The following is a 26989-nucleotide window of genomic DNA, read 5'->3' as shown; positions in this document are numbered from 1 at the left end:
TTAGGTGGGTCGGAAAACTGCTAGCTTGGGGGGAGACAAAGACGAATAGATTAACGGTAGCCACTGGCAGAGGTGAAAGTGATTCTTGCACTGCTTCTATTGGAATGAGCGGAAGCCTGAAAAACAAAATGCAGGATATTTCAGAGACTGCTAGGAGTCATTGCGGTACAAGTAAACCCATGGGTTGTGTTAGAGTAGCTAAGAATAGAAATAGGTGCAGGTATACTTGCGTGTACACCAATGCTAGGAGTTTAGTAAATAAATTTGATGAATTTGAGGTATTGCTCAAAACATCAAAGGCAGATATTGTTGGGATATCAGAGACGTGGTGTCACACAGATATAAGGAATGTAGAACTGGAATTTGGGGAGTACAACGTCTACAGAAAGGATAGACTGGATAGGAAGGGAGGACGAGTTATGCTATTAGTTAAGAAATACATAAAATCCAAGGAAGTGAAGCCAGTGGACATCGCTGGACAGTGCAGTGTCGAGTCAGTTTGGTGTGACATAACAATTGGGAGATCAAAATTGAGAGTAGGAGTGTGCTATAGGCCTAATGACTCTGAGGAGTATAATAAGAAACTGTACATGGAAATAGAGTGGGCCAGTAAATCAGAGTCTTATAATGGGAGATTTTAATTTCCCAGATATTGACTGGAATTTGGGGGCAGGTCACTCACACACTAGCAAGGCTTTTGTGGATTGATTGGATGATTGTTTTCTACATCAGCATGTTCGGGAGGCAACTAGAGGGAGGAACACTCTTGATTTGAGTATCAGCAGTGATTCTTCATGCATTAAGAATCTGCAGATAAATGAACCACTAGGTGGCAGTGATCACAGTGTGCTGAAGTGGGATTTACTCAAAGAGGTAACTACCATTAGGGGTAAAGGGAAGGGTTATTGCTTTCGTAAAGGCGACTACGATGGACTGAGACAGTATTTAAATTCTGTTCAGTGGGACCAACTGATGATGTTACCAACAGCAAATGCAAAATGGGAAGCATTCAAAGAACTTATCTTGGAAGCTACTAGGCTTTACATACCAACCAAGAAATATTGTTCAAGGTTTAGGCCTAAATGGATGTCAGCTGAACTGATGAGGCATATGGCAGAGAAGAAACATGCATGGGATACATACAAATTAACACAGGACTCAGAAGCCTATGATAGATACAAGTTGATCTGTAACCAAGTTACAAAGGAGGTTAGGCAGGCGAAGGCAGATTACGAGAAATCTTTGGCAAGGAATGCAAAGAAAAACAGCAAAGAGTTCTTTACTTATGTAAACTATAGAAGGAAGGAGATGAATCAGATTGGACCACTTGATATCGATGGGTCAACTGTTGATGATCCTGCTCAGGTAGCTAACAAACTAAATGAATATTTTGCATCGACATTCACACTTGAGGAGTTATTTAGCGAGGGGAAAGCCAGAGGTGTATTCAACTCTAGCAGTAAGCTAGAGAATCTTGTAATAACTGAGAGTAAAGTGGAGGAGAAATTGTTGAAGATAAACACAAGAAAGGCACCCGGGGTGGATGGATCTATCCAGTTATATTAAAGGAGGCAGCAGAGGAAGTAAGCAAACCCTTAGCCATAATTATGAGAGCTTCCTTGGACTCAGGGGAGGTACCCATGGACTGGAGATGTGCAAATGTGATCCCAATTCACAAAGGAGGATCAAAGGCTGACACAAGTAATTATAGACCTGTGAGTTTAACTTCTGTTCCAGGAAAATTAATGTAGATACTAGTTAAAGAAGCACTGCAGGATCATTTAGACAAGACTTTAGTTATAGCTTGGACACAGCATGGTTTTGTTAAAGGGAAGTCTTGCCTGACCAATTTGATTGGATACTATGATGCAGTCACAAAGGAACTGGATGCAGGGAATAACTTTGATATTATATACTTGGATCTTAGAAAGGCTTTTGATACTGTTGCACATGGAAGACTGCTGCACAAATTGGAGCAGTGTGACATTGGAGGCAAATTGCTGCTGTGGATAAAGGGGTGGCTGAGGGGGAGAAGACAGAGAGCGGTAATCAATGGACACTGCTCGTCGTGGACTAATGTTATTAGTGGAGTCCCTCAGGGCTCAGTGTTGGGTCCATTATTGTTTTCGGTATTCATAAATGATATTGATGATGGTATATCAAGCTTAATGTCGAAGTTTGCAGACGATACAAAAGTAGGCAGGGTTGTCAAGGACACTACTGACATTATGCTGCTGCAACAGGATCTGGAAAGGTTGAGCAGATGGGCTGAGAGGTGGCAAATGAAGTTTAACATTGACAAATGTAAAGTACTACACATGGGAAACAGCAACCCCAGAGCAACGTATCAACTCTGTGGTACTACACTGACAGTGGTAGAGAATGAAAGGGACCTGGGGGTGGTTGTGCAGGCAGATATGAAGTTCTCTGAGCAGTGCAGACGGGCTGCAAAAGTAACTCATGGAGTATTGTCAATGATATACAGGAATTTTTCTAGCAGCGATAAGGAAGTGATTATTCCCTTGTATAAGGCAATGGTCAGGCCACACCTAGAGTACTGTATTCAGGTCTGGAGGCCTCATTTCAAGAAGGATGTAGAGCTGCTGGAACGAGTACAGAGAAGGGCAACAAGATTAGTGAATGGAAGAAAGGGGTGCTGTTATGAAGAAAGGCTTAAGTTTTGCAAATTACAGTGTCTGGAGACTAGGCACCAGCAAGGTTTGTTTGTTATTTGGTTTTTAGGAGCATTAGCAACTAAGGCCATATTGTTCCGGGATATGCGGTGGTCATTCCCTGACCTTTCCGCATTCTCCGTATTTGGTGGTGACGGGCTCGAACCCCGGTGTAATCAAGAAGCGTGTGCTATACACTGCTGCTCCTTCCCACCTGGCTACGGAGGCGCCCACCAGCGAGGTGATCTGATAGAGGTGTATAAAGCCTTGAATGGTTTGAGCATGCTCAATGCTGATGGGATTCTTCCTCTTGCTCAGAATAATCACCTGAGAGGGCATAAATTCAAATTGAGGAAAGACAGATGTAGGATAGACGTGCGGAAAGTTGCCTTTAGCCAGCGGGTGGTTGGTTGGTGGAACAGACTTCCATCCCTTGTAGTGGAAGTTGATAGCCTAAATAAGTTTAAGGCTCAGCTGAACATGTATTTTGAATGAACAGAGGGGTGAAGTGGAAGTCGTTTCTTTTTTTTTTTTTTTTCGTTGATGCTGCATAAGCTTGCTTTCATCATACACGTGCACAGCAGATACAGGTGATCCTCCCTTAACGCTGATAATTCGCTCTGGAAAAACAGAGTGCTTAGTGAATCCATGCTAAGCGAGTGCCACATTCCCATAAGGTAAAATATGTATTTGTCAGTCACAGTCGGTGCCATGGAATATTTCCTAATCAATAATAAACAGTAGTGACAGATGCACAAATATCGGTCAAAATATTTAATATTCAAATATTTGCACATATAAAATATTCTGCATATCAAAATTAAACTTAAAATTCCAATTGAAATCATGAATTTAATTGATCTAAATTGATTTAATATAATTGATGTATTTAATCATGAAAATGTGTCGATTTTGGGTTGTACTTTGGCTCTCGTCCTGGTAAACTAAAAGGGGTTTTAATTTAAAATCCTCTGCAGCATTACCACCCAACAATAAAGTCAACCGATCCTTCACCACTTTGAAACCTGGCATGTTTTCTTCTTCTGTCAATATGAAACTTCTTTTAGGCATTCGTTTCCAAAAAAGTCCTGCTTCATCTATGTTAAAAACCTGTTGAAAAGTATAACACATAATACCCCTCTTCAATAATTTTAACAAGTTCTTTTTTGAAAGTTTCAGCATCTTGATCTGCACTTGGGGCTTCTCCCTGGATTTTAAATCTATTCAACCAGCCCTTACATAAACCTATTTAAATGGCTCTGCATTTTTTTTTTTTTTTCAGGTGAGCTTTCTTCAGATCATCACATAGGCTCTTTTTTTTTTTTTTTTTTTATATAATATTTAACTACTTAACTGAATTCTGCATTGGATACTATCTTTAATAAAATTAGTTAAAGTCTCTCCATTTTAATCCTAATAGCCGGCCTAGCCCTAGTTGCTTGCAGTGGAACAGCTGGCTTTCCTGTTGCTAAAATTAATTCTTTATTTTTATAATTGTTGTTACAGTTAAACCTGCCAGTCCTAAATTATGGCTTACATCCACTTGTTGTTGACCGGAATTGATTCACTTCAAAACATCTAATTAAATTTTCAAATGCAGTCTTTTTCTTACATTTGTAGTCTTCGTACTGCACCCAGACATTGTTGCTTTTTCATTCTTATCCACTATTATTAACTCTTTGAAAATGTAACTGCGTTGGTTGCATTAATTATGATTCAACGTTCGAGTACACTGTCTGTTACGCACAATGTCTAATACTGTACTGAGTGATGACTAGACGTTGGATGCATATAATGCAAAGATTACAAGCAATATACTTGATCATTTTTTAAAATGTTGATCTCGGAATTATGCAACAAGTCACTGTACTGTAATTAAATTAGTGTGCGAGAAAATTTCTTAAATCGGTGTGGGAAATGTTTTAGTGCTGTTGTGCTATTCATTTTCAAGTTATCTACTCCATCAGATGAAACATTTTCATTAAATATGCCAAAACATGCAATCTGTGCACTGATAAAAGACCATTATAGTGATTTATGACAGCATTATAGTCAGATACAGGTTTATAATATAAGAACAGCATTATAGTGACCCGCATTATAACAAGGGCCTACTGTACATAGTAAGGTGTACCAGTCCGCTTCCCAGCGCATAGAGAGAGAAGAATATTTAGTCCTATCGTGCACTTTGTATGGAGTTGACGAATATGTTCTAGAAAGGTTAACTTCTTATCAAACACAAGTCCTAAGAATTTTGTGTCTGACACTACTGGAATAGCATTTTGTCCAAGCCTTAATTCAGGTTCAGGATGAAGATTATGATTACAACAAAAGTGTATGTTTAGGAAAAAGTGTATGCAAATGGACTTTTGCGGCGAGAGGCTGAATCCATTAGCAAGTGCCCAGGAATTAAGGTAAATTAATGGATTTTTGCAGTTATCTTTCAATAACCGTCATGTTGCACGACTGACAAAATATGCTAAATTCATTCAACATAGAGGGTGCTGTTTAAAGTTGGAGGAAGTTGTTCTGTGACGGAATTTACTTTGATGGCAAAAAGTGTGACACGTAATACTGATCCTTGTGGCAAAAGTAGCAAGAGAGTGAGGATCCCACACAAACTTGGAAAAACCAGTTGGCTAGAAAGTTTTAATAAAAAAAAGGGAGATGGCCTCTAGGACCAAGGCTATGCAAATCTTTTAAGATGCCGAATCTCAAAGTTGTGCCATACGCTTTCTCCATGTTAAAGAATACCGACATCAAATGTTCTCATTTTAGGAAACCATCATGGATGGATGTTTCCAGTCTAATTAAGTGATCAAGACCTGTTTTTTCGGCAGCCACATTGAATGCTTATGCATGTTTAAAGGCTATTAGATTGACAGTGGTAGGATATCGGCAGAATATCCCACAAGCGTTGTTTTGAGCGTTTTTTGCTGCTGTGCATTGTGAATTCCACCATGTTGCTATCACTACCCAACAGGGTATTATGTCAATATAAATTCGTGAGAAATAAGAAATGGGGAGGCAACTGCATTACAAGATCACCAAGGTCTTCCTGGGAGATGTCAGTCCCTGGTGGCAAATAAATAGAGCAGACGGTTATTCCACTATAAGGCGAATTGCAACAGCCCTTATGCCGGTTGTAAGTAGCAAGGGCTGAACTGGGGTCTGGTTGCCCACAAGGATGGCCACTCCTCCATGAGCAGGACCATCTGCAATTCTATCCTTAAGAAAAATTGTTACATTATGCATAGTGGGATCATTAGGTAAGTCTCCTGCAAGCAAAAGCAAACTGGCTCCTCTTTTGCAGGAGGGCTTTGATGTCGTCAATATTTCACTATTATCCATGACAATTCCATTGTAGGAATTTAGCCATTATTTTGGCTTGGTGGGTTCATCACGCAACTTCCAAGGTGCTGAGGGCTTACTTTTATCAGTCTTGGATTTATTTTTTTTTGGGGAAAATGGATGCTGTCCCGTGTCCATTTCCTCCTCTGCAAAGAGTTCCAAGACTGAATCGATATGTACCTCCCTGGTTTCAACATTCATTTTTTCTTGTCCTCACGTAGGCGGTTCAGCTTTTTGTAATGTTAATTTAGTGATTGCTTTTGATAATTCTGGAGCACTGAGGTACCGATGTTGGAGTGGCAGCTGACTGCGATTTTTGGGTGGGCTTCTGTGAACTCAATAAATAGCCAGCAACGGGAGTGAATGAGTCCCTTGGGGTAACAGTCATATCAGTCTAGGTTACGATGGTACTCTTTGGTGTAAAATATCTCCAGAATGCAGCCGTTTTACGGTGATCCTGCCATCCCTTCTAATCCTTTTTGGATAAAGAAGTGTGACATTTTCTCGATTGACTGCTCTCTGGTGGAATGGAGAACGAGGAAAAGCAGTGTCACAGATGGTGATTTATCTTCAGTTCTGACTCTTTTAACAGAATTGTCAACGTTCTCATCTGATCGATTAGGTAGGGGCTTTGTTGGGGCCCCAATGTCCTAAATACCTCACCCACCATGGAGCCCAAAGGGGATGCCCATTCGTGAACTAGCAGGTACTCCGTACACGAATGGGATGCCTAGTTTGTTTAGGAGTAGCATACCCACATTTCCAATAAGCCTTGATCCTACCCCAGGACCAAAGGGAGGAAGGCTTATTGGAACACAATTGACCCTAGCAGTAAGAACCACCCGCCAACTGATCCAGTCAGACTGGTCAGAGACCACCTGTTTGTTGAAGCAGGGGCAAAAGTGGTGTATTAAGGCTGGGCCCTTCAACCACCAGGATCCCCGTTTCTGGTTTCCATGGATCACGGCCCATGGCTGCACATGCCGAATTCCAATGATGTAACCCTGGAACCAAGGTATGGGCATTAGATCCCAGTGATGCTAATCTGGAAGGCCAGCAGCATCACTGGGAGGTCCCTTCACCACGTATAGGTGCCCACATTGAGGGGACTGACACCTGAGCAAGAGCAAGTTCACAAAGAGATTTGTCAGGTGAAGTTCTGCAAACGGTGATAACAGCGAATTAGACATAGCATCATCATTTTGACCAAGAGTGCAAATAACAAATCTGTTTGGAAGTCTACATCATTGCCAACACACACACAAAAAAAAGCAAAAGTTGTGGCGTCTGCAAGTTATGGTGAATTCTTCTTTTTTTACATTCAAGGAATGGCTTTCCAACATGATGTACCACATCATATGATTGTTAAAGAACTGCACTGCACAATTTGCAGGATCACATTTGTCACAAAATATAACTGCATGCAGATGAGTGGGTACTGCATCAAGACAATGCCATGCCTCACATTCTCATACTGTCATATATAAATAGCCAGCATTAATGTCAAATGTGTTCCTCATCTGCCCTACAGCCCTGAAATTTTTTTTTTTTTTTTAATTTCTAAAGAAGCAGCTACGGAAAACATTTTCAGTCGTCAGAAAATTTTAATGGCGGATAAGCAGCTTTGGCTATAATGCACCTACTTGTATATTTCTGAATTACATTATACTATATTAGTAGAGATACATTAAATGTTCAAACTTTCCTTTCTTCTTTTGCTGATTTAATGAACTATCAATATACCAACTGTTTTTCCTAATATAAGGAAGGGCATCCAGTTGACATGGGTGGACAGTGCAAAATTGAGTCAGTTTGGTGGAACATAAACACTGGGAAAGGGAAAATGAGAGTAGGAGTGTGTTACAGGCCTAACGACTCTGATGAGTACAATGAACCACTGTACAGGTAAATCGAGTGGGTCAAGTAAATCGGAGTGCCTTATAATGGGAGATTTAAATTTCCTAGATATTAACTGGAATTTGTGGGTTGGTCACTCAAAGACTTTTGTTGGTCACTAGCAAGACTTTTGTGGATTTATTGGTTGATTGATTTCTACAGCAGCAGCATGTTTAAGAAGCAACCAGAGGGAGTAATACTCTTATTATCAGCAGTGATTCTTCATGCATTAAGGATCTGCAGATAAAGGAACCACTAGGTGGCAGTGTACTGATGTGAGATTTACTTAAAGATGTAACTACCATCAGAGATAAAAGGAAGGGTTTTTGCTTTTGTAAAGGTAACTAAAGTCGTCTCAGATATTTTTTAAATTCTATACAGTGGAAACAACTGATAATGTTACCAACAGCAAATTCTAAATGGGAAGTATTCAAGGATTAATCGTGAAAGCTACTAGGTTTTTCATACCAACTAAGAAATACTGCTAAAAGATTTAGGCCTAAATGGATGTCAGATGACCTAATGAGACTTGTGGCAGAGAAGAAAAATGCATGGGACGAATATAAATTATCAGGGCACACAAACGACTAATCAATTCACAAAGGACGTTAGGCAAGCAAAGGCAGATTATGAGAAATCTATGGCAAGCAATGCAAAGAAAAATGGTAAAGACTTTTTTTACTTATGTAAACTCTAGAAGGAAGGGGATGAATCAAATTGGTCCAACTGACATCAATGGTTCAACTGTTGAAGACCCTGCTGAGGTAGCTGGAAAACTGAATGAGTATTTTGCATCTACATTCACACATGAGAAAGTGGAGGAGAAATTGTTGAAATTGAACATAAGAGAAGAATCTGGGGTGGATGGGATCTATCCAGTTATATTAAGGAAGCAGCAAATGAAATAATAAGCAAACCCTAAGCAATAATTATGAAAGCTACCTTGAACTCAGAGGAGGACTCATGGACTGGACAAGCTGCAAATGTGTCCCCAATTTTTTTTTTTTTTTATTATTATTATTAATATCCATAAGCCCTGTTATGTCACATAGGTGGCAACGAACGTGTAGAGTGGTTCTCTTCAAGACGCCTGGTCAGCGTGAAGAGGAAAAGACCAAACCCTCCAGCATATGACAGCACAACAATACAAATGGCCCTCAGTCCCTACCAGCTTTCACTCTCACGCTTACGGCAGCGGAGGATCAGAGTGGAAGCAGAGGGTGCTAAGAATCTCTGGGTACGACCAGGCTGCCATGCACGGAAATTGAACTTGGCCTGTTATAATGTATGATCACTCATCAGTGAAGACAGGATATTAGAGCTGGAAAAGGAATTAGAAAATGTGAATTGGAATATCATCGGTTTGGCTGAAACAAGAAGAAGAAATGAATCACTTATAAGTTTTTATCAAGTGGAAATCTGCTGTACACCAATGGAAACAGTGAAAGGAGTGAAGGTGGAGTTGGGTTTCTGGTCCATAAAGATTTTAAAAACAACATTTTGGAATTCGAAAGTACATCACCAAGGGTGTCAAGGCTAATACTCAAGATTTCTAAGAGGTACTAGCTAAAGATTATAATGATTTATGCACCAACATCGAGCCATGATGATGAAGAGGTTGAAGAAATGTACACCGAAATTGAGTCTTCTAGATGAACAGAAAACCCACTACACTATTATTATGGGGGCCTTCAATGCTAAGGTTGGAAAAAGGCAAAACAGCGCAGAAAGAAGAACTATAGGAAATTTTGGAATTGGTGAAAGAAATAAAAGAGGTGAAAGACTTGTGGAATTTGCAGAATCTCAAGGACTGTCGGTAATGAACACTTTTTTCAAGAAAAGGGTGAACAGAAAGTGGACATGGAAGAGTCCAAATGGATTAACAACTAATGAAATCGACTTCACCCTCACTAACAGAAGATATATTGTGAATGATGTTACCGTCCTGAATAAGGTAAATGTTGGAAGTGATCACAGAATGGTAAGATGTACACTTGATATAGATGTAGGAAAGGAAAGGAAAGGAAAAAACTGACTAGAGTAAATAATACAAAGGTCTTTGAGATAACAGAGGAGGAGAAAAAGCAGTATGTACTGGAACTTAAGAACACGTTTGAGCTTCTACAGACTGCTCAGGACCAAGATATCGACGAGGAATATTACAACTTTCTGAAAGTGATAAAGCCCAAGAAACCTATAGGGAAAAAGAAATCCAAAGAAGAAAAAATTAGTCAAGAAACACTTGTCATGATGAACCGAAGACGACAAATGAAGAGCAAGAAAAGCACTGACAGGGAGAAAATTGAGTATACTGAGTTATGCAAAGCCATTAGAAAGAGACTCAGAGAGGACATCAAGAAGATTTAACACAAGAAAAGTAGAACAAGCATTAAGGGAAAACAAAGGATTTAAATCAGCAGCCATGAGCAGTAATACAGAAAGACAAATGATACTGAAACTGAAGAATAGCAATGGTGTACTTATAAACAGCAGAGAAGGCATAATTCAAATAGCAGAAGACTACTATAGAGAATGATACAAGGAGCGAGGGAATGATACCAGCAGTGGGGAAGATGGATTGAAAAGTAGCAACACATACGACATACCCGATATTCTTCCTGATGAGGTAGAACATGCATTGAAGAAAATGAAGAATCGGAAAGCCCCGGGGGAAGATGAAGTTATTGTAGAGTTGTTAAAATTGGGAGGAAGAGACATAACACAAAAACTGGCAAGGCTCTTCACAAAGTGCATTAGAAAAGGTGTGATGCCTAAGCAGTGGAATAATGCAACCATAGTTTTGCTGCATAAGAAAGAAGATAAATCAGAAATTGGAAATTATAGACCAATTAGCTTGTTATCCCACATCTACAAGTTGTTCACAAGAGTCATTAACAGATTAGAAAGAATACTTGATGAGAATCAACCGAAAGAGCAAGCTGGCTTTAGGACAGGATTCTCAACTATGGATCACCTTCACGTAATATCACAGCTAATGGAGAAAGCAAATGAATATAAAACACCATTATGCCTGGCATTTGTGGATTATGAAAAGGCATTTGACTCCATACAGCATAAGGCAATGTTTCGGGCACTGGAAAGAAAAGTCATAGATACCACATATATTATGATTTTGAAGAAAATATATGAGAGTGCTACCTCCTTTATTAGACTACACAAAGACAGTAAGAAATTTAAAATCGAGAAAGGAGTTCGACAAGGAGACACAATATCTCCGAAGCTGTTTACTGCTGCCCTTGAGAAAGCTTTCAGAAGATTAGACTGGTTGCAGAAAGGAGTCAATGTGAACGGAGAGTACCTAAACCATTTACGATTTGCAGATGACATTGTGGTCATAAGCCACGATCCCAAAGAATTAGAGGAAAATCTTAATCAGTTATGGACAGCTAGTAAGGATTTTGGACTAAAGATGAATATGGCTAAAACAAAAGTAATGATGAACAAGTATGCCACGGAAAGGGAAATAATGATTGAAGGAGCAGTAATTGAAAAGGTGGAGTCATATACTTATCTGGGACAAGTTATTAGCTGTAATAATGATAAATGGCTGGAAGTCAAGAGAAGAATAAATTTTGGATGGATAGCATTCAGGAAATATAGTCACATACTGAAGAATAATATCCCAGTTTGTCTGAAACGTAAAATAATGAATCAATGTATACTCCCCACCATGACTTATGGAAGTGAAACTTGGGCACTCACCAAAAGAATGGAAGAGAAGCTGAGAACTACACAGCGAAGAATGGAACGAATTATACTGGGAATCAGACTGTTAGATAAGAAGAGAAACACATGGATAAGCAGCAAACTCAAGTAAAGGACATTCTTATCAAAACTAAAGAACTAAAATGGTCTTGGGCAAGACACATAGCTCGAAGACATGATGACAGATGGACTAAGAAAATAACAGAATGGTACCCAAGAGGAGCTAGAAGAAAACCTGGAAGACAAAGGCGGAGATGGATAGATGAAATTCATGAGTTTCTGGGTAGTAAATGGATGGCCAGGCTCAAAACAGAAGGAACTGGAAATTCGCTGGAGAGGCCTTCATCCTGCAGTGGATTGAAAATGGCTGATGATGATGATCCATATGATGCAGGGAAGACTGAGGATTATGAACTCCCGTACTCCATCCATCCATGTCCTTCTAGGTCTTTCTCTTGTCCTTCTGCCAGGAGGTATCCATTCCAGGATAGCCATTGGATATCTGTTTTCTTGCATCCGTTTTACATGTCCATACCATGTCAGATGCTTTTCTTTGATGGTGTCAATAATAGTCTTTTTCACTTCCATTTTTTCCCTTATGTCGTCATTCCATTTTCTGTCTCTTCTAGAAGTTCCTGCTGAGCGTCTCCAAAAATCCATTTCTGTAGAAAGCAATTTGTTTTCCGCTCGCCTATCCAATGTCCATTTTTCCGCTCCATACAATAGAAGACTGTACAATCGTTTGAAATATAAGTTTCTTTGTTTTATTTAGGATATTTTTGCTCCACAGAACAGAGTTTAACATGCCGATAGCCTTTCTGCCGTCTGCAATTCTCTTATTGATCTCTGCTTGGGATGATCCATCACTTTGTAAGATTGATCCCAAATATTTGAATTTATCGAATTGTTTGATTTTAAAACCTGCAATATTTAGAACGTGTCCTGGCCCTGAAGAGAACATTTCAGTCTTGCTAAAATTGATTTTTAGACCCCATTGTTTATATTCCTCAAACAATTGACGACATGCATACTTTGCATCTTCTAAGTCTTGTGCTATCACCACCTGATCGTCTGCAAAAAGTAAATTGTGAATATAGGTGTTCTTATTAATCGGAAATCCCATTTTATTACATTTTTTTGACCAGGATCTTAGACAGATGTTGATATAAATTTTGAAAAGTGTTGGTGACATGCAACAACCTTGTAATAAGCCTTTTGAAGTGTGGAATTCAGGTGACAAAGCTGATCCCACTTTAATTCTGCGTCTATTATTACTGTAAATTGCCTTAATGTTAATCAGTTGTCCATCAATATTTGCCTCTTTCAGTGCTTCCCATAAGAGTTTTCTTGGAACACTGTCATATGCCTTTTCAAGGTCAATGAAAATCATAAAGATTTTTTTCCCTTTTGATTGGTATTTTTCAAGGATCTGTCGTACTGTTGAGATATGGTCTATACATGACCTCCCGGCTGAAAAACCACTTTGTTCTTCTGATACCTTGATTCCTGATCCATTTCCCAAGGATCTTTAACAGCAGGTTCAGGACGCATATTCCTCTGTAATTTGAACAGCTTTTCCGATCGCCCTTCTTATAAATTGATGTAATAAATCCTGTTATTTCTTTTGGTATTTCTTCTCCTCAGTATACTATTTAACAGTTTTTGTATCAGAACAGCCACTCCTCTTCCTCCGTATTTCAGAAGTTCCATGTAAACTCCTCCAGGTGATCTGCCATTCCTTCCTTCCTTTAGCAGGAGTTCCACCTCCCTAACACGCCTAATAAATCCCGAAACAAACAAACAAACAAACTTCCGTAAGAGAAACTTTTAAGCCCTAGTCTTCTACACCAAAATCCTCCCTCGTCTTGAATTCTTCCTGGTCTTCTGTTAAACGTCCTTCATAGTACTCCATCCAGTCTTTCAAAGGTATTAATTGCGAACCAGCGTTGTGTTTATTCTGTTTTCTCAAGTCTTTAAGGACCTTCCACGATTCCACTGATTGCTTGAAACCCAATTTGCTATTAATAGTTGCGCATTTACTTTCCCATTCTTCATTTTTCGCTTCTACTACCAACCGATTGGCTATTTTCTTCTTTTCAATATAAATGTTTCTATATGCATCATTCCTATCACTCAGCCATTTCTGATATGCAAGTTTCTTTTCCTTTACACTACCTCTTACTTTCTCTGATTTCCAGTCTTTTTTTTTGGTCCTTGGCTATTCTTTTTGCCTAGGATTTCATGAGCTATTTTTTTAACAGTATTTTTTAAATATTCGTAGATTTCTTCAGTATTACCGTTTATCTCTATGTTAATTGCAGCATCCAGTCTCTGGGTGAAGTCGTTTCTAATTCTGTCGTCCTGGAGTAGGTCAACGTTAAATTGATCCACTTGTAGCCTTTCTCCTTCCCTGCATTGTTGGTTGTCCACACATATTTTCTTAATCCACCTCAGTGTTGTTTTAACAAGAAAATGGTCAGATCCACATTCAGCTCCTCTATAAACTCTGACATCTTTCAATACATATGTCTCTGAATGTTTTGAAATTAGCATTAGCATTAGTAGAGGCATATGATGCAAGAAAACAAGCTTATGCAGCATCAGGCAAAAAAAAAAAAAAAAAACCCTTCCACTTCACCCCTCCATTTGTTTGAAATACCTGTCCAGCTGAGCCTTAAATTTATTTAGGCTATCAACTTCCACAACATGGGATGGAAGTCTGTTCCACCAACCAACTACCCGCTGGCGAAAGGCAAATTTCCGCACATCTAACCTACATCTGTCTTTCCTCAATTTGAATTTATGCCCTCTCAGGTGATTATTCTGAGCAAGAAGCAGTATCCCATCAGCATTGAGCATGCTCAAACCATTCAAGGCTTTGTACACCTCTATCAGATCATCTCGCCAGTGCCTAGTCTCCAGACACTGTAATTTGCAAAACTTAAGCCTTTCTTCGTAAGAGCAACCCTTCGTTCCGTTCACTAACCTTGTTGCCCTTCTCTGTACTCGTTCCAGCAGCTCTACATCTAAATAATGTAATCTATAACTGATCAATTTGTCTTGTCTCCTGTGACCAAGTATATTTATGGATATCCTTGTGTTGGAAAAATGTGTTGTTTATTCTCAAGTCGAACTGTTCACAAAGATTGCATAGCATAGTCTATCTCCGTTGTCGTTCCTCTCTTTCTCTCCAAATCTTCCAATAACTTTGCTATTTTGTTCAGTTCCTATTCTTGCATCGAAATCTCCCATTAGAAATATCTCTTTGTTCTTAGGGATTTTTTCTATTAGTTCTCTCAGATCCTCCCAAAATTCATCCTTCAAGGTATTGGCGGTGTCATTAGTCGGGGCATATATTCCCAAAATACATATTTCTCTCCCATACATTTTCAGTTCCAATGAGATCATTCTTTCATTAATAAATTGCCAGTTTTTGATGTTGTCTCTCAATTTCTTTTTAACAGCAATAGAAACTCCTGCTCTTGCTCTTTCACTCTTATCGACTCCACTTCAAAAATGGTAGTATTCTCCCATTATTTCCTCTCCACATCCCTTTTTCTTTGTCTCTGATAACACGACGATGTCTAACTTCAATTTTTGCAGTTCATCCGAAAGAAAGTTTCTCTTTTTTTTTTTTTTTTTTTTTGAGTATAGTGATATGTTAATAAAATTCTGAAAAAAATAAAATAAATAAAATAATGTTTTGGGACTAGTGCCTCCCAATATTTGGGAGGCCTTATCATGCATCTAACATGACTAAAGTTGCCCTAATGGGCAAATATTTTTTTGCATTTCTTGTCTTCACTGTATTTTCTGTATGACAGTGCCACCAATCCTATTAGTTTAGCCCAGTATCAACAGCAAAAGGATAGCAAATTCATTTATCCCCTTTCTCATCATGGAAATATTTCAATCCACTCAAGAATAATGAACAATGAATCAATGAACGAAGCCTCAAATTTTGTGTATTATAATTATAATAAAGGTGATTACAGCGCACTTTTTAATATAGCTTTAATATTTGAATGATGACGAATTCAAATATGCTTACACCAGAGTTCAGTAAATGGTTGATAATCATTGACTAATAGATCCCAAAGAACATTTTTGTTAACATAATTTTTTTTAGTTCACTTCAAATTACTACATTCCTACCTAATATGTTTTTCACAGTGTAAAAAACTACAATAATTCTGCTATTTATTAATTATTATCATTATTATTATTAGCCATATGGTGCAAAGAAGCCTGAGGCTTATGCTGCACTAGCCAAAAAAAAAAAAAAAAAAAAAAAAAATACTGAGTTACCCTGAGAGAGAGAGAGAGAGAGAGAGAGAGAGAGAGAGAGAGAGAGAGAGAGAGAGAGAGAGAGAGAGAGAGAGAGAGAGATGGCTGGTTGGTTATTGGTTATTTGGAGTTTTATGGTGCATCAGCATCTAAGGCATCTATTATGTGCCAAGTCTAAAGGTATAAAATATAAGGATATAAAAATATAAAATAATATATCTGATTAATATATTATAAACAAATGTATGACATAAAAACAGTTATAACATATTAAACATTAAAGTAATCTAAATAAAACTATATAGATTAATCAGTTGTAAAAACCTGACACACCAGTATTTGTCATCATCCGATAAATCTGTCTGAGTGTACAAGGCTCAGACAGATGGGTAAAACATAAACGGCGTTCATTACTAAAAGATAAATTCTATTAAGATATGACGAATAGTTAAAATTGCTTTACAATCGTCAGCCCTCAGCAAATACGAATGCAAACCCACCATGGAGCCCAACGAGGGCACAGCCACTTGTCAACTATCAGGTACTGTGTACATTCGTGTATGCAGGACAAAATGGGAGGGAGACTTATTGGAACTCAGTTGACCCTAGCAGTAAGAACCACCTGCCGATTGATCCCAGTCGGGCTGGTCTGGGACCACTGCTCTTGTCAAAGAAGGGGCCAAAGTGAAATATTAGGGCTGGGCCCTTCACCCACCAGGATCCCCCTTTCCGAGTTTCCATGGGTCGTGGTGCACGGCTGTACATGCCAGATTCAAAAGATGCAACCCTGGAACCAAGGTATGGGCATTAGATCCCAGTGATGCTAATCTAGAAGGTAAGCAAGATCACTGGGAGGTCCCCTCACCATGTACAGGTGTCCACATCGAGGGGAGGGAGGGAGAGGGAGAGAGAGCGAGAGAGAGAGAGTGTCAGAAGTAGAAGGGAATCACCAAGAAAGAGAAGAATGATGATATCCAGCTCAGGACCATGGGTATGCCAAGCCCATACTCACCAGATGTGAGCCCCTGGGCTTAAATTTAAGATATTCAAAGATAATTCAGCATAATTGATTTAAGAAAGGGATGATCTTGCAAAAAAAGGTGCAATTGGCCAATCAAAATCTTGTTTATTATTAAAGTAGTTCACATGGTGGAAAATGTTGTCAACTCCTGGCTTAAACCATTTCTAATTGTGTGGGATCATTTTGCCTAACATATATTTTTGCAGTTTTGCAAACCAGAACCCTGTTCATCTACAGAGTAACTCATTATGCTTCCAATGACAATTATTCATGCTATTTTTCTCTCTCTCTCTCTCTCAAAAAAAAAAAAAAAAATCTGAGAAATCTCTACTGAATACATTCCAAACAATTGGCAAAAGATACACACATTTTTCCTGATTCCTGGCAAGTTAATCTATATTATGTTAATTATTCATATGATACTCACTTTTAATATATGAAGTGGTTCTCTATATTTATATAAACGACCTACAGAAGGCAGCCCAAAATGTTTAAAAGGATCTTCAGCATATACCCGAGCTTCTAATGACCATCCGTCAATGACAATATCACTCTGTTTTATTTTAAGATGGTGACCTAAAAAAAATTAAAGAATTAATTAGTGGTATTTAAAATAAAAATAAAAAGTAACCATTAAAAAGTATATAAAAAAAAAACAGTTAATGCAATTGTCTTAATGCTCACTGCAGACTAAACTTTTCCTTCAATGAGTTTCCGTGTACAAATAACTATAGCAACAAATAAGCTTAGAAAAAGTGTCTTCAAACAAGCTGTCAGAGCACTGTATGATCTATTAAAAAAATGGCCAGCTAACCTTTTTTTTGAAGCACTCAAAACCTATGTTGGTATCAGTATGTTTATTTTTGAATTGGAAATATGTACACATAATGGGGTCAAACGTTCCATGGTATTTTCTTACCACTTCTTCAGTGACTGCAAAGACAGCTAGTAAGTGTTTATGTATTATTGCTATTTACTTTATAAAAATTAATCTTAAAACTAAAATTCTTTGAATCAGATCTTAGTTTGATTTACTAAAACTTTTACTTCCTCTAATAAAAATTCAAGAATTACATAATAATAACCCTTATAACTAAGGGTTATAAGGGTTATTATCATGTAATTCTTGAATTTTTATTACTGTCAAAAAAGATGCTGGTCATAGGAACATGCTGATTTCTTTATGGGTGAAACATACATATTTATATTGTGGTTTATTTAATCTCATTACCAACTGGTTTGGTGGAAAGGAGTCAAATTGACTACCTTTTATATTCTTAACCCCAGGGGAAGATATTTATTACAGATATTGGCTTAAAGAGGGATGTTAATACAAATTTAAGTATATGTGATAAAAGTTAAATAGAAATAAAAATAAAAAACGTTTAAATTAAAATAGACCCAGATTTCCATACATGGACCGAGGACCACAAACGGGCATTTTCCAAAACATTAGGACTGTACTAGCTATATAAGAAATACCATAACTGCAGACTGCACAAAGAAGACTTTTTAATATGTGTCATTAATAACTTTATCTGCAAAAAAGGAATTGAGATCAAGAAAAAAAACAACCCCACATAAGGTAAAGAAAGCCAACATGAGAATGACGAGAAATGTCGGATAACTTACGAGGAAAATTAATTTCTCAACACTGGACTCTAGTGCTGCTCGCTCGGTAAACAGACGGTAGGTGTTATCGGTCTAGAGCCAAAATTGAGAAGGATATATTGATTGACAGATAGGCGTGGCAAACGATGAAATGATTGGTGGTGGGCACGACAGACGACAAGCTACTGTGTAGTCATTGGTTGGCATTATAATGTGTATTAATGAGTAAAGAACAGTGCATAATAGTTTTGTGATGAATGGTAAACAGGTAATAGCAGCAATGAATCTTTTAAAGATGGACGGAATTTGTAAGGGAAATAAAACGTTGGTTGATTTTTTTTATAAAAACTAAGTTAATAAAAGTTTCGTTCCGTTCATTTTTATGTTCTTCATTATGTTTTTTCCTCATTATTAAAAGCAGATTTTTGGAGTTCATGAGTGTTTTTACTATATTGTTGATTTAGGTTTGGTTACATGACCTAACCTTAAACGTTAGGTTAGAAAATAATAGGAAAAGAAAGAAAGATTCTTTATATATATATATAATAAAAGAATAATATTAATAATATTAAGAAATGAAGATAGTGTTGATTATGGATCAGGGACACTGCATTAGCAAAATGTACCCTACAGCCATAATGTGTATACATATTATGAAGAAAGTGTAAAGAAAGTTTTGTTTAATCATATTGAATCTACGGTATACAACAGAAGTGAATTCTGCGAAATAGATAAGATGTGTAGTGATATAAAGTAGGATAACCAGGTAAGAGATTCATTCAAAGACCTTCGGTCGGGGTCCTATCTATAGGAACAGATTTGCAACCCCGAACTACCCGAGCTCAACTATTTACCTCTACTTCATTCATCTTTCTGATTTACTTGTCCCTACTTTTTATGTCCTGTGAGCCATTAGTTTATCGAACGCAATATGTGAGATATTGACTTCTTACTTTACCCAATCTATTTTTCACCTTAACAAAGTTTAGGTGCTTTTCACTGCTACTTTGCAAGCTATTATATATCTCTCAAGTATCCTGGGCAGTTTGGGCACCATGTATTTAATAGCGTTCATTTCAATTTATACATCCAACAAGCTTACAGACACCATACTAATTGTTTTTTATTTTTTTCACTCACACCATTTTCAAATGTATAGGTACTGCTAGTGTACCCATACATAAATATACTGCCACGTAGTCACCTCGTTCTTTTGTTCAGTTGCAACGTTACTTAGTAATGGTAAGTTCCTTTCTTTGTACCTATTCAGACTTCAATTCTTCATTTTTTCAATTCTTTTTACTTGCTCCTTGCATGATCTGTATGTATTACATTTATTAGACTTTATTTGGCTTTATTCTTACTGAAAAATTTCAAATTTCTTTCTTAATACATGTATACTGCACACGGCTCCTGCTTCTGTTGGAAACAGAAGCAGGAACCGTGTGCAGTATACATGTGTTAAGAAAGAAATTTCTGTTGAAAAATGGCAATGCTCTTGCTTCTGTTGAAAACAGAAGCAAGAGCATTGCCATTTTTCTCATAATTTTGGTGGATGGCCTCTGACGAAGACACTGAAATTGTGAAAAACACTGCAATGTAACCTTTCTGGTCGCCTTTTGATTTCTCATTTTAATTTTTTACCAACTATCTATTCCTTTTTCATCTCTTACCTGGTTATCCTACAATATATCACTACACACCTTATCCATTTCATAGAAGTCATTTCTGGTGTATACCGTAGATTCAAATGATTAAACAAAACCTTCTTTACACTTTCTTCATAATACACACACACACACACACACACACACACACACACACACACACACACACACACACACACACACACACACACACACACACACACACACACACACACACACACACAAGTATAATGGAGTTAAAAAATTTTAAAAAAATGGTACAAAAATTCTGTTCTATATTTTTATTTTTCGCTGCATATGTTATTTTGGTTTTATTTTATTTTATTGTAGTTAGTTTAGTCTCTATTTGTGATATTTCACGTAATTTGGAACTGGCACCTTACGAGGGGAGGTGCCGCTAAATTCTTATATAATTGGCTCTAAATTTTAAAATTTATTTATTAGTTTGAATTGGATTTTCTAAATTTATTTGGAGATTTTCTGCTATAATTTTTAGTCTTACCTTTTCTTCTCCTTCCCTGTTGATTAATTATTATGTTTAATTTATTATTTTTCACTCAACAGTTTTGCCATGCTACTGGCATTAATTTTGATTTATATTTAAAATCATTAATATCAGTTATATATATATAATGAATAGCTATTGATGTGTTGATTGCTATTATAATATGCGTGTATCTGCACGCGTGTCTTTAAAAATAAAAGCACAGTAATAAAATATTAATATTTTGTTAATGAACGATTTACATGCTGGTCCACCCATGATTCTAAAGAAAAAAGGTTAGGTTATCCCCTTCATTTTGGGAGGGGTTCAAGCTCCCATGGGATTCAAGTAGAGGTAACCTCACCTTTTTTCACCATTATGGAAAGTGTTCATTAGGGCAGTTTACCATTAGTGCTTCTGAGTGTTACTAAAGTGATACTAGAACGATGTTATCGTGTGTTGTGTTCGTGCACCAATCAGTACATCATTTGCCACGTCCACCTGTCAATCAATATATCGTTTTCGACTTTGCTCCGGACCTATAACTCCTACCATCTGTTTAACCGAGCGAGCAGCGGTAGACTGTCATATCGGGAAACTAATTTTCCGCGTGAGTTATCCGATGTTTCTCGTTGTTCTCGTGTTGGCTTTCTTTACCTTCACTCCCACATATTTAAGAATGGAGTCCTAACCCAAACTAAAAATAAATTTAAACTTCTTAACCACAACCAAATAACTATGCCCTCCACTTCCCCAAACTAAGAGGTAGACTACAACCTAGATCAATTCCTACCAACCAACATCTTAACTAGTAAGATAAAAGTTTTCCAACAAATGTTATTTATATGATATAATTTAGTTAGTTTATTTAATTTTGGCTTATTCTATTCTATTTTAATTAGAGCAATCCAGACAAAACATTACAGGTTTAATAAAAGAATTCAGCAGACTAACATTTCTTTCTGTTTAATAATGATTAAATAATCCATTTTCATATGTTTTGTCATTTAAATATAATAAACTCATAAATGTGCTGTGGATAGCTCCACAGCACATATACCATTCTACTGTCCTTCTGTAAGCAGCAACTGAACTAAAAAGGTCTTCAAGTGCTAAAAGAAATAACTTTGTTTAACTGCTATAAGTTATATTATCTAAAAAGAAAACTCTAAATGGGAAGCATTCAAGGAATTAATCTTTGGAAGCTAGTATGCTTTTCTTATCAACTAAGAAATACTGTTCAAGGTTTAGGCCTAAATGGATGTCATATGAACTAATGAGACCCATCGCAGAGAAGAAAAATGCATGGGATGCATATAAATTATCAAGCAACATAGAATAATGAGACCCATGGCAGATAAGAAAAATGCACGGGATTCATAAATTATCAAGCAACAAAGAAGCCTATGGTAGATATTAGCTAGTCTGTAATCAAGTCATAAGGAAAGTTAGACAGGCAAAGGCAGATTACGAGAAATATTTGTATGCAAAGTATGCAAAGACTTTGCATACTTTGGTCCTTGAGGTTGTCACAGACATTCTCTCAGATATGCCAGACAAGCTGTACTTGCTACCTGGGAGTCTAAAACGCTGATGGAACTGATATTCGGGTGACACTCAAGTCAAGTGGACCCAATTTCGGCGAAGTCTGGACAGTCTGCGACAGCCAAATCCTCTGCTTGCACCTTCACGATGGTGGGACTGTTAGTAATCCTGGGTATAACCTCCATGCACAAGTACATGGCGGGTGACCACCCAGGTGTGAACCAACGTAAGCAGGGGTTGAGGTGTGGCGCCCACACCACATGGAGGAACGCCGCCCCTCTATGTTACCAGGCAGTACTAGGTGGTAGATGACTTTCATCAACCGGTGAAATACCACCACTTTACTTATTGGAGGCTTGAAGTGGTGGAACCCATGTTTAGTCTCTAGAGCTAAGTTCCGGTCAACCCTTCCCTATCTCTTCCATCATGCAGTATGATTGATGACTTTTGAGGTTATGATGAACGTCGTGGCGAGATCCAATATTCATTACATTTCGAGGGTACAGCTCTAAAACAGTGTACGCAGGCTGGCCGCTAGTTAGTACACCGGACTGAACATATTGGTAACTCACTAGGAAGCTTCTGGATCAGCTAGTGTATAATCTTGCTACCTCTACTCTGCCAGATAGTGACTGGAGGGAATCCGAGTAGTGTGTATGTGGGGAGCATTGTCGAGGCCACGTTATGTCAAGGATCTGGGTATATTCGTACCACATGTACGCCATATCCAGAAATTTCATTACTTCATACAGCATGTCCCACCCACTTTTTCTTACTATTGAATACACCATGAATTGTCAAACTAATAGAGCAAGCTTATCTGCAAAAAGATCTAAACCTCCCAAGGACTTCCTAATTCATTTCACAAATATACGTGATCTCAATTCTAATCTTAACAATGTCCATTTCCACTTGCAGTCTGCCAAATCCCATGTACTTTTTCTGAGAGAATCTCAGTTATCGGTTGATTCATCTGCTGCTCATCTCAGATGCCCAAATTATTCGCTGTATGATTCCTTTCGCCTCAAAGGTGGTACTTGTGCATATGTCCGTTCTGATATTCCCTGTCAGAGACTTGGCAATTTGGATTCTCCTCTCTTTGATCTTCTCTGGCTTAAAATCTCTCTACCTCATTGTGTCAATTTCATCTGTTGTCTCTACTGTTCTCCAAACTCCACTAATCACTTGGAGCTCTTTGACTTCCTCTCTTTGCAACTTGACTTTCTCCAGTACAACTTTCCTAACAGTGAAGTAATTTTCCTTGGTGATTTTAATATTCACAACTCCAGCTGGTTTCCGTTTTCTAGTCACACCGACCCAGCAGGTTAAGATTAGCAATAGCATTAGCATTAGTAGAGGCATATGATGCAAGAAAGCAAGCTTATTCAGCATCAGCCAAAAAAAAAAAAAAAAAAAACAACCACTACTCCCATTTCACCCCTCTGTTCGTTCGAAATACCTGTCCAGCTGAGCCTTAAATTTGTTTAGGCTATCAACTTCAACAACAAGCGATGGGAGTCTATTCCACAAACCAACTGCCTGCTGGCTAAAGGCAAATTTCCGCACATCTATCCGACATCCATCCTTCCTCAATTTGAATTTATGCCCTCTCAGGTGATTATTCTGAGCAAGAGGAAGAATCCCATCGGCATTGAGCATGCTCAAGCCATTCAAAGCCTTATACACCTCTATCAGATCACCTCGCCGATGCCTAGTCTCCAGGCTCTGTAATTTGCAAAACTTAAGCCTTTCTTCGTAAGAGCAACCCTTTGTTCCATTCACTAATCTTGTTGCCCTTCTCTGTACTCGTTCCAGCAGCTCTACATCCTTCTTGAAATGAGGCCTCCAGACCTCTATACAGTACTCAAGGTGTGGCCTGACCAATGCCTTATACAAGGGAATAATCACATCCCTGTCCCTGCTAGAAAAATTTCTGTATATCATTGACAAGACACCATGAGCTACTCTTGCAGCTCGTCTGCACTGCTCAGAGAACTTCATATCTGCCTGCACAATTATCCTCAGGTCCTTTTCATTCTCTACCACTGTCAGCGTAGTACCACAGAGTTGATACGTTGATCTGTGGTTACTGTTTCCCATATGTAGTACTTTATATTTGTCAATGTTATACTTCATTTGCCACCTCTCAGCCCATCTGCTCAACCTTTCCAGATCCTGTTGCAGCAGCATAGTATCAGTAGTGTCCTTAACAACCCTGCCAACCTTGGTATCGTCTGCAAACTTGGACATTAAGCCTGATACACCATCATCAATATCATTTATAAATACAGATGCTGAGGTTTTTGCAATTTCTAATGACCTAGCACAGATTGTTCATTTACCTACAAGAATACCGGACAATCCTAATCATACAGCCAATACGCTTGATCTTTTTCTCACAAACAACCCTTCTAAGTACACGGTCGAAGTGAGAGGTCCTTTAGGCATTTCAGATCACAACTTGGTGACTGCCTCTTCTCCAATAGAACCTTTATCTCATGGCTATTCCCAACCATGTGTTGCTTGGCATTACAAGAATGCAAAATGGGATGACCTGCGAGACTTCTTTTCTTCTTTTCCTTGGTTGGATTACTGTTTCAAAACTTCTGATGTCAATGTTTGCTCAGATTGTGCAGATGGGCTGAGAGGTGGCAAATGAAGTTTAACATTGACAAATGTAAAGTATTACACATGGGAAACAGCAACCACAGAGCAACGTATCAACTCTGTGGTACTACACTGAGAGTGGCAGAGAATGAAAGGGACTTGGGGGTGGTTGTGCAGGCAGATATGAAGTTCTCTGAGCAGTGCAGATGGGCTGCAAGAGTAGCTCATGGCGTATTGTCAATGATATACAGGAATTTTTCCAGCAGGGATAAGGAGGTGATTATTCCATTTTATAAGGCAATGGTCAGGCCACACCTAGAGTACTGTATACAGGTCTGGAGGCCTCATTTCAAGAAGGATGTAGAGCTGCTGGAACGAGTACAGAGAAGGGCAACAAGATTAGTGAATGGAACAAAGGGGTGCTCTTACGAAGAAAGGCTTAAGTTTTGCAAATTACAGTGTCTAGAGACTAGGCACCAGCGAGGTGATCTGATAGAGGTGTATAAAGCCTTGAATGGTTTAAGCATGCTCAATGCTGATGGGATTCTTCCTCTAGTTCAGAAAAATCACCTGAGAGGGCATAAATTCAAATTGAGGAAAGACAGATGTAGGATAAACGTGCGGAAATTTGCCTTTAGCCAGCGGGTGGTTGGTTGGTGGAACAGACTTCCATCCCTTGTGGTGGAGGTTGATAGCCTAAATAAGTTTAAGGCTCAGCTGGACGGGTATTTTGAACGAACAGAGGGGGTGGTGAAGTGGAAGTGGGTTTTTTTTTTTTTTTTTTTGGCTGATGCTGCATAAGCTTGCTTTCTTGCATCAAATGCCTCTACTAATGCTAATGCTAATGCTCGATCGTGTCAGTGAAATTATTCTTGCAGGAATGGAATCCCTTATCCCACACTCCACTTTAAAATCTCGTCCTGTATCTAAACCTTGGTTTTCCAATAAATGTGCTAAGGCTGTTCAAGAGAAGAATGTTGCATATCGTAATTGGCTTGTTTCTAATTCTTCAGTTTCATTTTCTGCCTAATCCAAAGCTCGCAACAGTTGTAAAGCAGTTATTAATCAGTCCAAACTAGAGTTTGAACAGGCTAAGAGTAGAAAACTTGCTTCTTTCCCTAATGGTAGCCGAGCATTCTGGTCTCTTGCCAAAGCTAGTGGCCGCAACGTTTGCCCATCTTTGCTCCCACCTCTGTCCAAACCAGATGGTTCTGTTGCCACTTCAGCCAAGGATAAAGCTGACCTGCTAGCATCCCATTTTTCTTCCAGCTCATGTATTAATGATCTTGGTAAAACACCTCCCACCATTCCCAACACACTCCATTCAATGCCCCCTGTGGTCTTCCGTCAAAAGGATATCAGAAGGATTTTGATCAATCTTGATGCTAAGAAAGCTCCAGGTCCTGATGGTATTTCTCCACTTGTTCTCAAAACCTGTGCTCCTGAACTTACTCCTATTCTTTGCCGCCTTTTTTCACTTTCTTATTCCAAAGGTGTTTTTCCTTCTGCCTGGAAATTTGCTCATATCCAGCCAGTTCCTAAAAAGGGTGACAAATCCCTCCCATCCAATTATCGTCCCATTGCAATTACTTCTACTCTTTCTAAAGTAATGGAGAAATCAATTAACTGCCAACTCTTAAACTATCTAGAAACCTTCCGTCTGATCAACGATCACCAGTATGGATTCCATCAGTGTCGATCCACTGGAGATATTCTGGCTTATGCTACCCATTTATGGACTAATTCAATGGAAAGGTTCGGTGAAACACAAGTAGTTGATCTTGACATCTCAAAGGCTTTTGAGCGTGTTTGGCATAAAGGTCTTCTAAACAAGCTTCCATCTTATGGTTTGCCAACTGTTTTTAGTAATTGGTTATCCAGTTTTCTCTCTGATCGCTCACTGAGGGTGATGGTAGATGGCTCTCTGTCTTCTAACTTCTCCACTAATGCCGGTGTCCCCCAAGGTTCAGTTCTTTCCCCCACTCTTTTCCTCTTGTATATCAATGATCTTCTTCCATTGATTGGAAATCCTATCCATAGTTTTGCCGATGATAGCACATTGCATTCAACTTTCCATTTTGAGAAACCTTGTCCTGCTCAATCAGCTTCAACTTCTCGAAAA

General features: G+C 38.4%; 1 protein-coding gene across 1 annotated transcript in view; it reads right to left on the bottom strand.

Moving 5' to 3' along the window:
* Positions 1–26989, bottom strand: part of LOC150091114 (propionyl-CoA carboxylase alpha chain, mitochondrial-like) — a 1103107-nt gene that overhangs the window by 371608 nt on the left and 704510 nt on the right. The window contains exon 14 of the mRNA XM_090381963.1: positions 17381–17529. Coding sequence (XP_090238089.1) covers positions 17381–17529 — 149 coding nt within the window. The remainder of the gene's footprint in view (positions 1–17380; positions 17530–26989) is intronic.

This window comes from Mastigoproctus giganteus, chromosome 1 (assembly GCF_048544385.1).
Source record: "Mastigoproctus giganteus isolate SK-2022 chromosome 1, ASM4854438v1, whole genome shotgun sequence".
NCBI lineage: Eukaryota > Metazoa > Arthropoda > Arachnida > Uropygi > Thelyphonidae > Mastigoproctus > Mastigoproctus giganteus.
This window is presented reverse-complemented; position numbering and strand designations above follow the sequence as displayed.